The 13,926-nt window shown below is 47.1% G+C and overlaps 1 protein-coding gene across 1 annotated transcript in view; it reads left to right on the top strand.

The window, feature by feature from the left end:
- The window catches only part of LOC149361947 (fatty-acid amide hydrolase 2-B-like), a 50,955-nt gene extending 38,292 nt beyond the window's left edge, over positions 1-12,663 (top strand). The window contains exons 2-4 of the mRNA XM_089568190.1: positions 5,610-5,823; positions 11,731-11,940; positions 12,626-12,663. Of these exons, the coding sequence (XP_089424316.1) occupies positions 5,610-5,823; positions 11,731-11,940; positions 12,626-12,663 (462 nt within the window). The remainder of the gene's footprint in view (positions 1-5,609; positions 5,824-11,730; positions 11,941-12,625) is intronic.
- Positions 12,664-13,926: the final 1,263 nt, after the last annotated feature.

Below are 13,926 nucleotides of genomic sequence, written 5' to 3'. Positions count from 1 at the left end.
CGGTATGATGCCCTGCAAGTCGAACATGGTAGGATCCGCCACGAAATGATCGCACACTTGAAGATCGGGACGTTGGATAACACGAGATGAAGAAGGAAACAACTTAACGAAAGTATCATTTAGTACGGTAACACAGAGGTGGTCGGGAGAAGGTTCACCGTTCGATAAAATAACGACATTTTATTGGTGTTTTCATGTTTTATTATGGTAAAGAAGCGTTTTGTATTAGTCTTCGGAATGTTCAGGAGGGTTATATTAAGGGGGGTGGATTTAGTAGACTTCAGTGCTCGTTAATATGCTGAAGCAGCTCTCTTGTGTATTGTCCAATGGCAAGTTTTAATCCATACTTAGCCGTTCGAAGAACGCGTTTCTTTTTTGTTAGAAAATCGTTTTTAATGTCACTTATAGCATTGATCATGGTTGTTCAAGTACACCCGCCGAAAAGGGATACGATGATAAATCAGTTAAGACATTTTATTTCGGCGCATGCACCAGTTTGGTTCTACTGAGCGCTCGAGACAGCCTAGTAAGAAGATATCTAAAAAGGAACGCAGTTATTAAGGGCTTAAAATTGGTGTTTTTTGTTGCTAATGGTCTAGGAGCATTTTGATAATGCTGCATGCGATAAATCGAATGTGAAATTCAAGATATCGTGATCGCTCAGGCATGGCATATTTATTTGAGACAGAAATGGAAATAGCGCTGCAAAAGACGTACATACACAAGAAATACTGACACGGGACTTTCGCTAACTTCATCTGATTTTATTTACTGCAAAGACAGCAAATATATAGAAAATTCAAGGCATGCGCAATAGAAACATCGGTACAACAGGCATCAACAAAACCATTCAAGATATGCTATCTCAGTCTTGAAAAGGCGGACCGGGGTATCACTCACGCAATCTAATCCCCTCTTCCTAATGTGGAATGCTTCCAAAAGCTCCCGCGCCTTCGTATCTCCACTCCTGCCCATCTTTATCTTCCGAAGCCGTGGCTCATACTTCTTGCATGCTGGCATCTTTTTTGCCCCGGCCCATGTTCTGCCGCACGCTTACACACTAAGCACTCAGCGCAGTGCTGCGAAAGATGTGCACCTCCTAGATTTGTTAGCGATCGAGCGTGCTCAGCCGCGCGGTCATTAATGCACCGCCCCGTTTGGCCCACGTAGGCTTTTCCGCAGGTCAGTGCTATTTCATACACCACACCTGTGGTGTGGTGTATGAAATATTGTATGAAATAATAAATATGAAATAGTGTATGAAATAATAATGCACCATCTAGCCCAAACTGACGTTCTTCTAAAGCATATTTATTACTTGTGACATGGTATCTTCAGATGATCTTAATAGAAGATGTAGACAGGCGTAGACGCTCTAAACTAAAGGTCTCGCCTTGTAAAGAACGGGTCCGCGAGCAATGGTCTTGCCCGACGAGTGACAAATCCAGTCTTCTAAAAAGATCAGCTTAGTCCGGACACACAAAGATTATCCCTGCAAGGACACAACATTGGACGACAAAATTACTGTTGCAATATAAGCATATTTTAAACATTTCGTGTCTAAGAAACAATGGACCATATAAAAATTCTTTCAACTAGCTAACAATTCAAATTTTAAAGAAAGAATCACAGCTCTTCTTGCATCTTTGAAAAATATAAACGAAGACACAAACAGGAGTGAAATAGCAGAAGTTGAAATGTCGAAGCGGCAACGCAAGGAACTGAGGGCTGATTTTATGGGAGGGACTAATTTGAGCTCATGGACAGGGGTATATTGAAGAAAGCTGGAATATTTTACTAGGATGAACTTCACTGTCCTTCGCATTATACAAAGGCTACCACAAAATCCAGAATATGTTTCTTCGCACAGCAGGCCTCTGAATAATGTCCTCTGTCATGTCACTGAGATTTATTTTACCGGCAAGCTCCTATTGCTCACGGAGAATTTATTCTGCCCCCTTACCCCACCGCTCAGTCTCCAGGGGAGTCTAAGCCCCCCCCCCCCCCCCGGAAAAATTGGGGGAGGGGGAGAGGGATCGAACCTGGGAAGCAACATGCGGCATTGAGCGTCTCATTCAAGCCAGCAATACGTGCGGAAACAACGACGTACTGGCCGTTGTTTGGTTGTGAATCATACAAGTGTTGGCCGCTGCAGCTTCGCACAACAGCATGGCGGTGTGCCTGTGACGCACTAACTTTCTCGACACCGATGGACGCGCGTTCTTTCGCTCTATCTTCACGTGAACGTGCCGGGATACAAGGACTGGATTATTACCGTATACGGGCATGAACTATTAAAACTTTCCTTGGATGCCATTGATGCACATGCACTGAACCCACTCCCTCTTCAGTGTTCATTATGAACAGCGCAATGAATTTGGGTGCGCCGTGACGAAAGGCTTCATCTTCTTTCAGCAGAGCCAACTTACACAGTGGTCACTAAGTAAGTAAGCAAGGCTAACCTACGATGCTGCCGCGACCGGCGTGCCGTGAGGTCGACACCACGCTCTGTGTCGGCAGATGGCGTAGCAATGCAGTGTTGCTTCGCTCCGCCACACGTCGCAAATCCCGCAAATTTATGCGGCCACAGTACGTGAGAAATTCTTTGTTGCTTGCTGCTAAAGGAAGTGTATGGGAGAATAGTCGTTGCTGTTTACAATAATATATGAGACTTCACGTACGGACACTTTTCTGCGGGTCAAGCATTCTCCATGCATTTACACCCATGAATATGGAAAAGCGTTCCAGGCAATTAGCAGAGTGAAAACGCAGGATGCCTGTTGGGTTCCACAAATTTTTGTCATGTTATTACGACCAGCCCTTATTACGAACAGGGTGCAGATATGTACTAATGGCCGATTAGCTATTATGAACTACTAGGTAACCTTTTAGCGTGAAAAACGTTTCAACCGCAACAATGATGGTTTCATTGAAAAGGTCCTAAATTGCTCTTGCGAATTTGACACAAACAACACTTCAAGCACGTCATTCATCAAGCTTAGAGGTGCAATTGTTCTATGTGGTTATTTCATTCAGGGAGCTTCGTTTCAGGTCTTGCTTTTCAACCACAGATAGCAAGATATGCGTGCATGTTGGCAGCAAAGCTATTCAAGGTGCCCTGCTTGCTTGCAAGGGAGGCATCTTTATTTAATTATTTTGGCGATTTCAAATTCAATACTCAAAGGGAGCGGCGGTAAGGCACTCCTCTTATTTTTTTCTACAACATTCTACGTTGTACATTCTACATCGGCAAAGGATTTGGTTCTCTGTACACATCGAAAGCAAGCTTTCCACAACATTTGGCTCGAATTATTTGTACGCAGTAAAATTATTGGTAAATATCAATCACTGCGGTTTTATTGACGCATTTATTCTCACACCCAAAGCTCTTAAATGAGGCTTCCATAAGAGTGCTGCATTTCAAATGGGCTTCGTTATGAAATAAAATATATTCCTCTAGGAAACACAAACGCCACGTTGTAGTAAAACAAATTACTCCAGAACTTTTCTGTAAAAACTGCTTGAAATAAACAGACACGAACAATCGAAAAGGGCTTTATAGGCTATAATACTTCTATTATTGGCGTTCTAACTCCTTCGAGAACGGAACATTTACTTCAAAATATACTCTTTTCTAAGAGCGGTATCACTTCACTACTTCTAACCTCTTTGGGTACCTCTTCAAAACAGCAGACCAGGTACTTTATTTCTGAGGAGTATCTTAACCAGCCTTTCGGGAGTACGATACGCGAAGACCCATATACCACCGAAGCAAGTTGACATTCGTGTCACTTTTTTAAAACAAGAAAAAAATTCACTTGCGCCATTTCGTGCGAGAAAAATCGCCGCAACGTTTTCCACGGCAGCGCATGCAGCGCATCTCTCTCTGTCTATATCTTTGCATAGCTTAAAGCGCCAATGTTATTTTGACAGCAGTATTAGTTAACGAAGAAGAAATTGTGGAGTGAACATCGTCAGAGTACGTTTCAAGTTTAACACGACCGCGATCGGCTGCGGTGATAGCATAGTGCCGTCGTGTAGTAGCCAGCGAAGCTGCTCTACTCTTGCCACAGCGGGTTCGAATCCCAGTCGCGCAGTATTTATTTTTTGATTAATAATTTGCCCAAGAACGTCCTCAAGGTCAAGCTTAACATAAATAGGTGAACCAGTTCTACCATGTAAAGTAGTGTTTCGCACTAAAAAATGCTTTACAGACCCAGATGTTTTCTTGGCCCTGCCACGGGTAGCAGAAAGAATACTTCCTACCTGATTGATGTTGGTAGCAAGCTCCTTGGAAGAATTTTTTTTCAGGACAAGAGAATTTTGCTATCTCATGTCTTGCCTGTGAACCTTTGAAAAAAAGTGTCCGCTTTTCCATTTCGCGCGACAAAATTTTTGTGCAGATCCACACTCTTTTCGGAGCTCGGATTGAATACAGTCAGCACTGTAAGACCACGGCTTTTCTTGCCCTAAAGAAATAAAAAGAGCAGGAAATTTTAGAAACACCTTTTTGAAACACCGTAAAAGCATTACTTCTCTACAAATGCATTCCTTAAACACATGGCTCTGAATCTAGCATTTCTCACGCTTTCGTTGGCACCTGGAATAGGCAGGTGTGTTAGGTCTCCACCACTATGCTCCGATGATTTACCTCTTGTCAGCAGTAACGTCATGTACTGCGGAGCAAACGGGCCCACGGTAGAATATGTACAGCCATTTGAGGATGAACAGTCCATTCCCGAGGAACGGGGAATAAACATAGTTCATTAGATTTCTCTATGGCTCGGCTTTGATAGGCTGCCACGCTATTTTTAAAGTAGAGCTCTGTTATATGAGCATTTGTTTTTAATGCTAAAGCATTGTATCGCTCCAAGGCAAGAAACCCGCTGTCGGCGTAAACCAGCAGCAGTGGTCCTAAAATTTTCAAATAGTGTCCACGGGGCAACAAAATAATAAAAAATTATTCCCACGGTACCCGAATTCAACCAAAGAGTTTCAGATTGAGATTCGTGCACTCAAGCCCTACGCTACAAAACAGCGTTCCATCTGATTGAACAAGGGTGAGTCTAGTGGTAGCAAGCTCCTTGGAAGAATTTTTTTTCAGGACAAGAGAATTTTGCTATCTCATGTCTTGCCTGTGAACCTTTGAAAAAAAGTGTCCGCTTTTCCATTTCGCGCGACAAAATTTTCAAAATAAATAAAAATATAAAAGAAATAAACAAAAACAATGCTTTCGCATTCAAACCACGTCAGTAGTCTTCATTTCCCTTGAGTTATTTTATTCTTTCTCTGGGCAGTGATTATTCCCATGTTTTGTGCACCTTCTTGTTAAAGAACTTTGCCAAAAGTTGTGTTATTCGGCGGTGGTAAGAATAGTTCGCAGCGTTCTATTACCGGGAAGTTTAGTTCGGAAGATGTGAAATTGTCACCTCAGCGTTCGCAACCATGTCTTGTGGAAAATATCAAGTACTTTCCCAGTCCATATAGAAAAAAATCACCCCAGAAAGGGTGAACGCAGGTCCCAGGCTACATGGGCACAGCTCACTCGTGGTGAAACTCTTAGTGCTTCATGCTACCCTACTCTACGCTGCCCTACTCTACCGGTGCAGGTGAGCAGCGAAGCTGTGATCCGCGCCTACTGGAGGCGCGTTCGGGAGGTGGAGCCCCTGTTGAACGCTGTCGTGGACGAGCGCTTTGAAGCAGCCCTCGAGGAAGCTCGTGCCGCTGACGAGCTGGTACAGCGCAGTTCACCGCAGCAACTGGAGCGCACCAAGCCGCTGCTGGGCGTTCCGTTCATCACCAAGTGTTCGGTCATGGTGCAAGGTGAGCCCTGGTGCATCGCACTCGTACGAGGTGAAGCTAAGAAAATACTCTACGCAAATGAAACAAAAGAAAATGCGTCATTTCTCTACAACACGCCACAGAAACTACGGCAGTCACTGTGAGAAATGCCGTAGTGTTTTTGTCCGTCTAACCGAGCACCACTAACGCGCCATCAGTATTGAGAGGTTGGCCTTCCCAACAGTTTATTTTGAAACTAGCCGAAGCCCTTTCAGTTTCTCGTCCCGCAAATAATAAAGCAGGGGCCAAGTATTGTAACCTTTCATATAGTTTTCCTTTTATTTCGTCGTGACGTCAATCCTGAGGGAAGCAGCGAAAGGTGTTAAATCAAACATCAAGTAACAGATGTTACCGGCCTGGACGCGACGCTTCCGCTGACCATTTTCTGCAGCCGCATCGAAGACCGACCATGTCAGAGTGATCACGCTTCGCCGATTCACCGCGAAGCCATCGCACAATTTCTGTCTCGAGACAAAAGTGACCCCGACAAAACTCGCCAGGCAAGTAATACGCATTTACGTGCTCTCGCATTCATTTTTGTCATCGGCGGTTCGCCGGTGCAGCATGGACGTCTTGTGGTTTTATGAAAGTATGTGGCATCACGGACGTGTTTTTGCCACGTCATTCCGCGTCATGCGGCACCAGAAGCAGTGGTCAAATGCAGACGGTCGCATTAAACGAAAACTAAATGAAACGCTAGAAAAACGTCCCCAGTTATCATGGTTTAGTGAAATCGCTTACAAAAGAGGGCGTGTATTTTAGGCACCAAAGCTGAACGGCAAAGATAAACGGTAAGTGCTTGCTGCAAGATTTCGATTCCTGTGAAATCAAAAAATTTACATAGCCTTTCCATGCAATCTCTTCGTCATCAGCCTACCTACGTCGACGCGTCCACAGCAGGACAACAGCGCATTGCACGGATCTCTAATTTACCGTGTGCTGCACCAGCTCTCGCCATCCTCTCATTGCAAACTTGCTCATCTCTCCCATCCAGCTGATTCTTTTTCACTCCATACTAGGTCTTCCCTTGGAATGCACTGTGCCATGCTGAGCGAACACCCTTTGTGCTAAGCGATTTTCGACTCAATCTACGTAATAAAACACGCCAGGGAATGGCGATGCGTAACTCAACTCTTTCCTGGTATGTTGCAGCTGCAGAGTACGGCACCTCGAATCGGCTACCGAACAGTGATGAAGGAATTGCCGTTTTTTTGACCTGCTGCTCTACACTGTTTGCAAAGAAAACGCCATGGCTAATTCCCGGTTTTCGACGCCAGATATTCCACGCGGTATTCCCGAACCTCCCGCCGGACCTCCCAACTCGCCCAGTCTGCCGTTCTCCCATCGGCTTGGGTCTTTTCACCTTCAACATCGATATGATGTTGAATAAACATGATTCTGATTCTGATTCTGATTCTTCCGGCGCCCCTGTCAATCATGCGGGGTGCGCACTTGCTGCTGTGTTCTGGTAGCCTGAAAGAGCTGGCCTCTCCAATGAGGCGCAGGCGCTCGGACTCTACATCCACAAACACAGGCGGCCAGACACTACATTGGCGAAACTCCGTAAGGTGGGGGAACAGGTGGGCCGCATGGTCCGCCGGGTTTCCAGCAAACGCGGAGGGTTACGAAGTAAGGATGCCTTGCGGCTGGCAAACGCCTTCGTAACTAGTCGAATTCTCTATTCGACGCCTTATCTCCACCTACGGAAACAAGCGGAGGACGCCCTTGAGGTTGTCCTTCGGAAAATAGTTAAACGTACCGTTGACCTCCCGATGCGCCGGGAGGCGCACCTTACAAACGAGTACACGCGCTTGTCGCTAACGGAGTCGGGTAGCCGCCTTCTTGCTCGACTCCATATCCAGTACACCCCTCCAATGGAAGACAGGTTTCACATCCCAGAACTGTGGAGACGTGCCCTAAACGTGCGGCCTCTTCCAGCAAACATGTCACATGAAGACCGTAATGGTCGGCGCCTGGCACGAGCGGAAGTTCTAGCCCGACATTATGGCAACAAAACAGGTGTATACTACGTGGACGCATTCGGCCCTCTCCACGGGCGATGGTACACTGCCGCGGTAGTTCACAACAGCAACACAGTTAACGGCCTCACTTTCAGAGCCCGCAGTGCAACACAAGCAGAAGAGGTCGCGATTGCTCTCGCGGCCTCACATTCCTGTTCAAAATACATAATCACCGACTCGTGAGGGGCCTGTCGGAACGTCGAACAAGGCTGCACTCCCTTCCTAGTCTATCCGATATACCAAAATTGCATACGGGATAAGATCCCCCGCACACCGTTACCTGATATGGGCCCCTGCTGATCAGGGGTTGGCAGGAAACGAGGCAGCAGACGCAGCCGCCCGCGCGCTCTCTCACCGGGCTGTTTTTTCCTCCCTACCTGATCAGCAACCCGATTCTAATCCAGTCTACATGTTCAGAGATATCACAACCTACTATCAAGACAGCCATCGCCTTTACCCTAGCCCATGTAAAGGCCTCAAGAAGGCGGTTGAGCGGCTCCTTCTCCGCCTCTTCACCAATGCATTGCTGTGCCCGGCAGCACTAAAACATTTCGACCCCTCATTTAGCGGTAACTGCCCGCACTGTAGTGCGGTGTCATTGGACACCTATCACAAGGTGTGGGCCTGCCCCTCCAATCCCGCTATTCCCCGCATCCCCAACCCAACTGGGGAAGACTCAGAGGCGACCCTGCTCGGCTGCCACGACTTACAGGCTCAACAAGCCTTAGTCAGGCGCGCCCGGGCGGCGGCCACCGCCACTGGGGTCCCATACTAGGGACCTCCACCTAGTGTTTGTAAGGATCAGTCCCTTAAGGGCTGATCCAAACATACCTCCTGTCCCTTTTTAATAAATGTTTTCACCACCACCACCTTGTCCACAGCGTGATCTAAAGTGGGCCGCTTAGAACGAAGGGAGGTGTGAACGAAAGGACATGCTGTTAGCTCCGGGTGTCTCTCCAAGTGGGTATCTTTAATTCAAACAGATAAACGCTAGGCCTCTTTACCAGTACAATGCTTGTCGGCATGCGAATAAAGATGACGGACAGACTATGGGCATTCGGATCCTTAACGAGCATTGACGACCTACCCTCGACGATTCATGGTGCCATGCAATCTCTTGCTAAGCCGCCTGCGGGGTCCCAGAAAGGGAAGATCCAGGAGGAGGTAGCGGCCCTCCAGAGGCGCGTAGCGCAGTCACAATATATAGACGCGATATGAGCTGGTATAGGATTGTTTCAAGTGGCGCTGCGCGGCTTTCTGTGTGCGTCATACGTCCGCTTGATGATGTCAATCTATTTTTCTTGCCATCGCCCTGATTTTGTATACCATTGCCAAGCACACGCTGATCGCCGGCTCTTCTCATAATGGAACTAGCAATGCTTTCGCATTAAAATGTGTTTCCTCCACAAAAACAATAAAATGAAGATAAGACGGATTCGTCCGATCGCATTTTTGAACAATGGTCTTGGGTAATGGAAGGGTTGCACACACGCGCAACTAAACACGGCGTCGTTGTCGGCGTCCAGGCAAAGTGGTCCAGAAAACACCCAATGACGACATCACCGAAGAAAAATTTTCTTTCGAAAGTGCGGGAATTCAACCAAGGGACTTCAGATTGGGAGGCGTGCACGCAACCCATAGCAACAAAAACGCGTTGCTTTTGGCGAATAAACGTGAATCTACTTCACAAGGGTAGAGACTTGGGTGAGTCGGTAACTGTGATTCATGCTACGTGAGGCAGCACAAAACGGGACAAGGGAGAGAGAAAGACGCACACAACACAGACGCTCTGTTGTGTGCTTCTTTCTCTGTGCCTTGTCTCGTTTTGCGCTACCTCACATACCGTTCTGGTGTAGCATGCCAGGCCCATAACCAGGCAGACCTCTCCATTATTCATTAAAGTCTCTCTCTTTCTGACACATACCGTGAATCTACTATGTGCGTTGCCTCATGACTGTATGCTAATGAAGCGGTGTGTCATTAGAAAAAAAGAAAAGTGTGAATTAAATTTCTGCTATCGCCTTCAAAGCACGTAAGTGGTTTTAATGCCGCGCGTAATATTTTTACGGCCCGTGGTGCCGAAGTATTACAATGCCATTCGAGCCGCAGCATTGAGTTTTCGTTTTAAACCAGCGCGATTTTGAGGCTGAAATCTAGGAACAGTGGCCCTTTTGAAAGGAGAAAAATGAAATGCACCGTTTTATTCCGTAGTATGTGTTTGGCGGAAGGGGTTGGAGTGGATGAGGGAAGAAACAAGATTTAATGAGATCCTAGTCAAAATCAAGAGGAAGATATGTGCTTGGGCAGGGCACGTAATGGGAAGTCAAGATAACCGCTGGTCCTTAATTGGATTCCAAGAGAAGGCAAGCATAGCAGTGGGCGGCAGAAAGTTAGGTGGGCGGATGAAAATAAGAAGTTTGCGGGGTTACGTTGGTCGCAACTGGCAAAGGACAGTGTAATTGGAGAGACATGGGAGAGGCCTTTGCCCTGCAGTGGTCATAGTTAGGGCAATGATGATGTGGTTTTCGGTCCGATGAGGTCTAAACTAATATACTCTTCTGATATGTAGTTTATCGCATCGTAGAGAAGTATTTTTTGGAGGCGAAGGCAGGCAATCAGACTATTTTGGTAGAGACGGCTGCCCGTCGAGAAATCCCACATAAATATCCTTGTCCAGTGGTTCCTATTCGACTTCGAATGCCCAGTCGTGAGCGGTAGCACCAAAGCGAGCTCCTCCCGAGCTTGTTAAGGTAGATACCGCGGAGTGTGTTTGCCAATAGCTGAAACAGCCAACGCCAACAGCGCTGTTTACTTCACCAGGTGAACGCTCTGAACGAACAAAAATGGGCATTGTGTCAGGCGGTAGAATGTTCTACTACAATCGCTGCTGTACGGGTACCCACTGGTGGGCATAGCACCTTTTTTTAAACTTCTGTTATGTCGTTCAGCACGGCCAGGCATGTACGTCCGATGTTACTTTAATTGTGGTTACCCAGTGTAAGTGGCGCAAATTAAATTCTGCCCGCGCATAAGCTTTCCTTCATTCCGTGTCTAGAAAAGAGCAGTAGTAGTGGTCAATTATTGAACCACCAGAATGATTCAAGCGCCGACATAGTAGCAAAAGTAGAAAAATTCTGCATTATTTGTGATTTCTTTCGCTTGAGCAAAATGCAACTGCAATCGATGCCAGAAATAAGCAATTACGCGCTTGTCATTTTTTTTCGCTGCCAACACCATGGCTCTATTTTATGCGTGTTGCTGCTAGAGTGCCACAAGTGTACTTCACCCTTGCATAATTAATCAAAAGCCCTACACAGCTTCTTTAAGCACAAGGCGGAGCCCTTTCTGAACCGGTAACTTCAACTCCGGGCTCTGCTCATGCCTGGTGAAGCAGCACAATTTCTGGGCCAAGTTCCTGGCGCAAAATTATACTCGATTGGTATTGGATCGCTTAACGTTTTTGTTGAGGCCGTTTTCAGTTTTTGTGCTCATTTTGTATCGATGTCAAATAATCAGTAACTACCTCTTTGTCCGCAATCACATCGGGAACATTGACAGTGTTTTGCGCATTTCTTGCCAACCAAAAATAATGATCTTTTCTTTATTAAAGAATGATTGTTAGCGCTTTTTCCCCGGGCGTCGACGCCGCAAGTCTGTTTTCGTAAGGCCTCCAGAAATCGCTTGATTTCAGGCTTTGCCAAGTTATTGCGCTCTTATAATTCCACACAGCAATCGCCACAAGGGAAAATGCAGTGTTTCCCATGCTTGAGTGCCTTATTATCTAAAAATATCTGGTTGCCGCTAAGTTAAAAAAAGAGAAACTGTGAACAGGACCAGCTGATCTTCCCATCGACCGTGTTCTGTGCAGGGCTGGTGACGGACGCAGGACTGCCTGCGTGGCGTGGTGAGCGCGCTGACTGCGACGCCGACACCGTGCGATTGGTGCGTGAAGCAGGAGCCATCCCGGTGGCGACGACCAACACGCCCGAGCTGTGTCTCTGGACCGAGTCGTTCAACCAGCTGCACGGACGCACCAACAACCCATTCGACACACGGCGGACGGCCGGAGGCAGCTCTGGTATGGAGCGTATTGCACGCAGCGCGTTTTCGCGCGCAAAATAACGCTCCTTGCGTGTCGGGCTGAATATCGGAATACGTCGCCGCCCCTTCCCGTCCGTCAATGCGCATTCGTTGTTTTTCTCGCATTAAAAAAAATGCTTACCACGCTCTTGTGGGTAGCATGCGTTGAACGGTGGCCGGCGGGCAAAAAAAGAAACACTGAGCGAGAACATCCGGTTTCTAGGATAACGCGATAGTTCATGTATGTTTTTGTTTTTGTCGCTGAAGTTACACCGCTTGGTTGATACATGACGCTCTGATGGCAGGCCCACTTGAAGCCCAGTCACTAGTAATTTATCCGGCCGCTGGTTTACAATGCATTTCCGTGTTCGGTCCTGACCTATATAATTTACATCATGGCTCCGGGCCGCCAGATTACATGCAGTTGAAATTTCACCTGACGCTCGCTGTCCCGGAAACATTGTCCCCAGCCCTAGCAGGGGCATCGGCAACATGCAGGTAGTGATGAGTTGCGCCACCATGGTTTCCCGAGTATCGCCAGGGATATCCCCGCAGGTAACGGTCGGTGAGCAGTGCACCACCACGGACCCCTGCACCCATGCTTAACCGTACGTGTCTGCTCCGTGCCCAGCGAAAAGGAGATCATGCTGGCTGAACTGATGTCCATTGTTTGGACTTTTCAGATCCCTCAGCGAAAAGGAGATTATGCTGGCTGAACTGATGTCGATTGTTTGGACTTTTGAGAACCCTCGGCGGAGACAACAGAGAACAGGGACCAAAGCTTCCTGTAGACGTCACCATAGGACTGATCCGACCGTAGGAAGCGGGCACTCACTTTTTCCTGTCCTCCCCTCCATCTCTCACTTTCTTCTTTAGCAAAACACTCCTGTCTCCTCTTCTCTTCTTGTCTTTTCCTCGTTTCCTTCCGGCTGGAGTTAACCTTGTGTGCCTAACTACCCTGTGTTACGACATATTCGTTTATAGTTATAACCTTGTAGGCCCATTGGAGTTGGACACGGACCGTCTGAATAGCGGGCTGACGCTAGTCTGCGCTGATTCGCCTTTCTTCTCATCGGGATAGTACCCTAAAACAAAGGTTCGACATTACATTCCAAATTCAAGAAGGTGTTTCAAATGTCAAAGGTGCGGTCATGGGCTGCGAAGCTGCCGTGGCAGCGAAACTTGCGTAAAATGCGCACAAAAAGAGGAAACTTCTCAAAAGTGTGAAGCAGCAGCATTACGCTGCGCAAGGTCATTACCCCCTCCCCTATCTAATGTCATGTCCATGATAAAAGAACGAAAAAGAATATAATCATAAAGACAAAAGAAAATCTTACTTTTAAGGAAGCGCGACGACTCTTCCATGCGAAGAATGGTTTCAATTTCACCGCAATAAACTCTGCCGTTGCGATGCGTGAGGGTGGTGCACCACACCGGGATGCGGCCACTACGTATAAAGCTTCAGGCAGGGCCATCCGTGCCCGAGGCAGGGCCAGCGAATGCAGCCCTGCCATCGTCCAAAAAGCTTTGGCCGTCCCCTCAGTCAGCGGATGATCAAACATCTTTCCGTCGGAGGAGGCCCGAAGTTCATACGTGAGCAGTTTCCTCGCGTGCCTCTAACTCCACCAGCGAGGCAATGGAAGTAGGCCCCAGCACACCCGTCCCGCACGGCTAGCACATTTCACTTAAGAGCAAAAACAAAGTAAGGATGTTGATAAGGAGTCCCCTAAATCAAGAAACGAAGGTTCCTACTTATCCGAAGCAATTACAGAAACAGTTCTTACAAGCTGCCTCGCTCGATCTTTTGAACGAGTTGTGCACATTATGCTGATTTTCATTCTTGCATGTCGTGAACTTCTAGACGTCCAACAACCTGGATTTGAAAAAGCCTGTTCAAGAATTGTCCATTTTGTCAGCCTTGTGATTATAGTCACAGAAGCATTTATACACCGACAACTTTGTCTTCCGGAAAAACCCTAAGACA

The sequence above is a fragment of the Amblyomma mixtum genome, chromosome 2, assembly GCF_055824585.1.
Source record: "Amblyomma mixtum isolate Tamu chromosome 2, ASM5582458v1, whole genome shotgun sequence".
In the NCBI taxonomy this organism is placed as follows: Eukaryota; Metazoa; Arthropoda; class Arachnida; order Ixodida; family Ixodidae; genus Amblyomma; species Amblyomma mixtum.
Note: the sequence above shows the minus strand (reverse complement) of the source record. Positions and strands in the feature narration are given on the sequence as shown.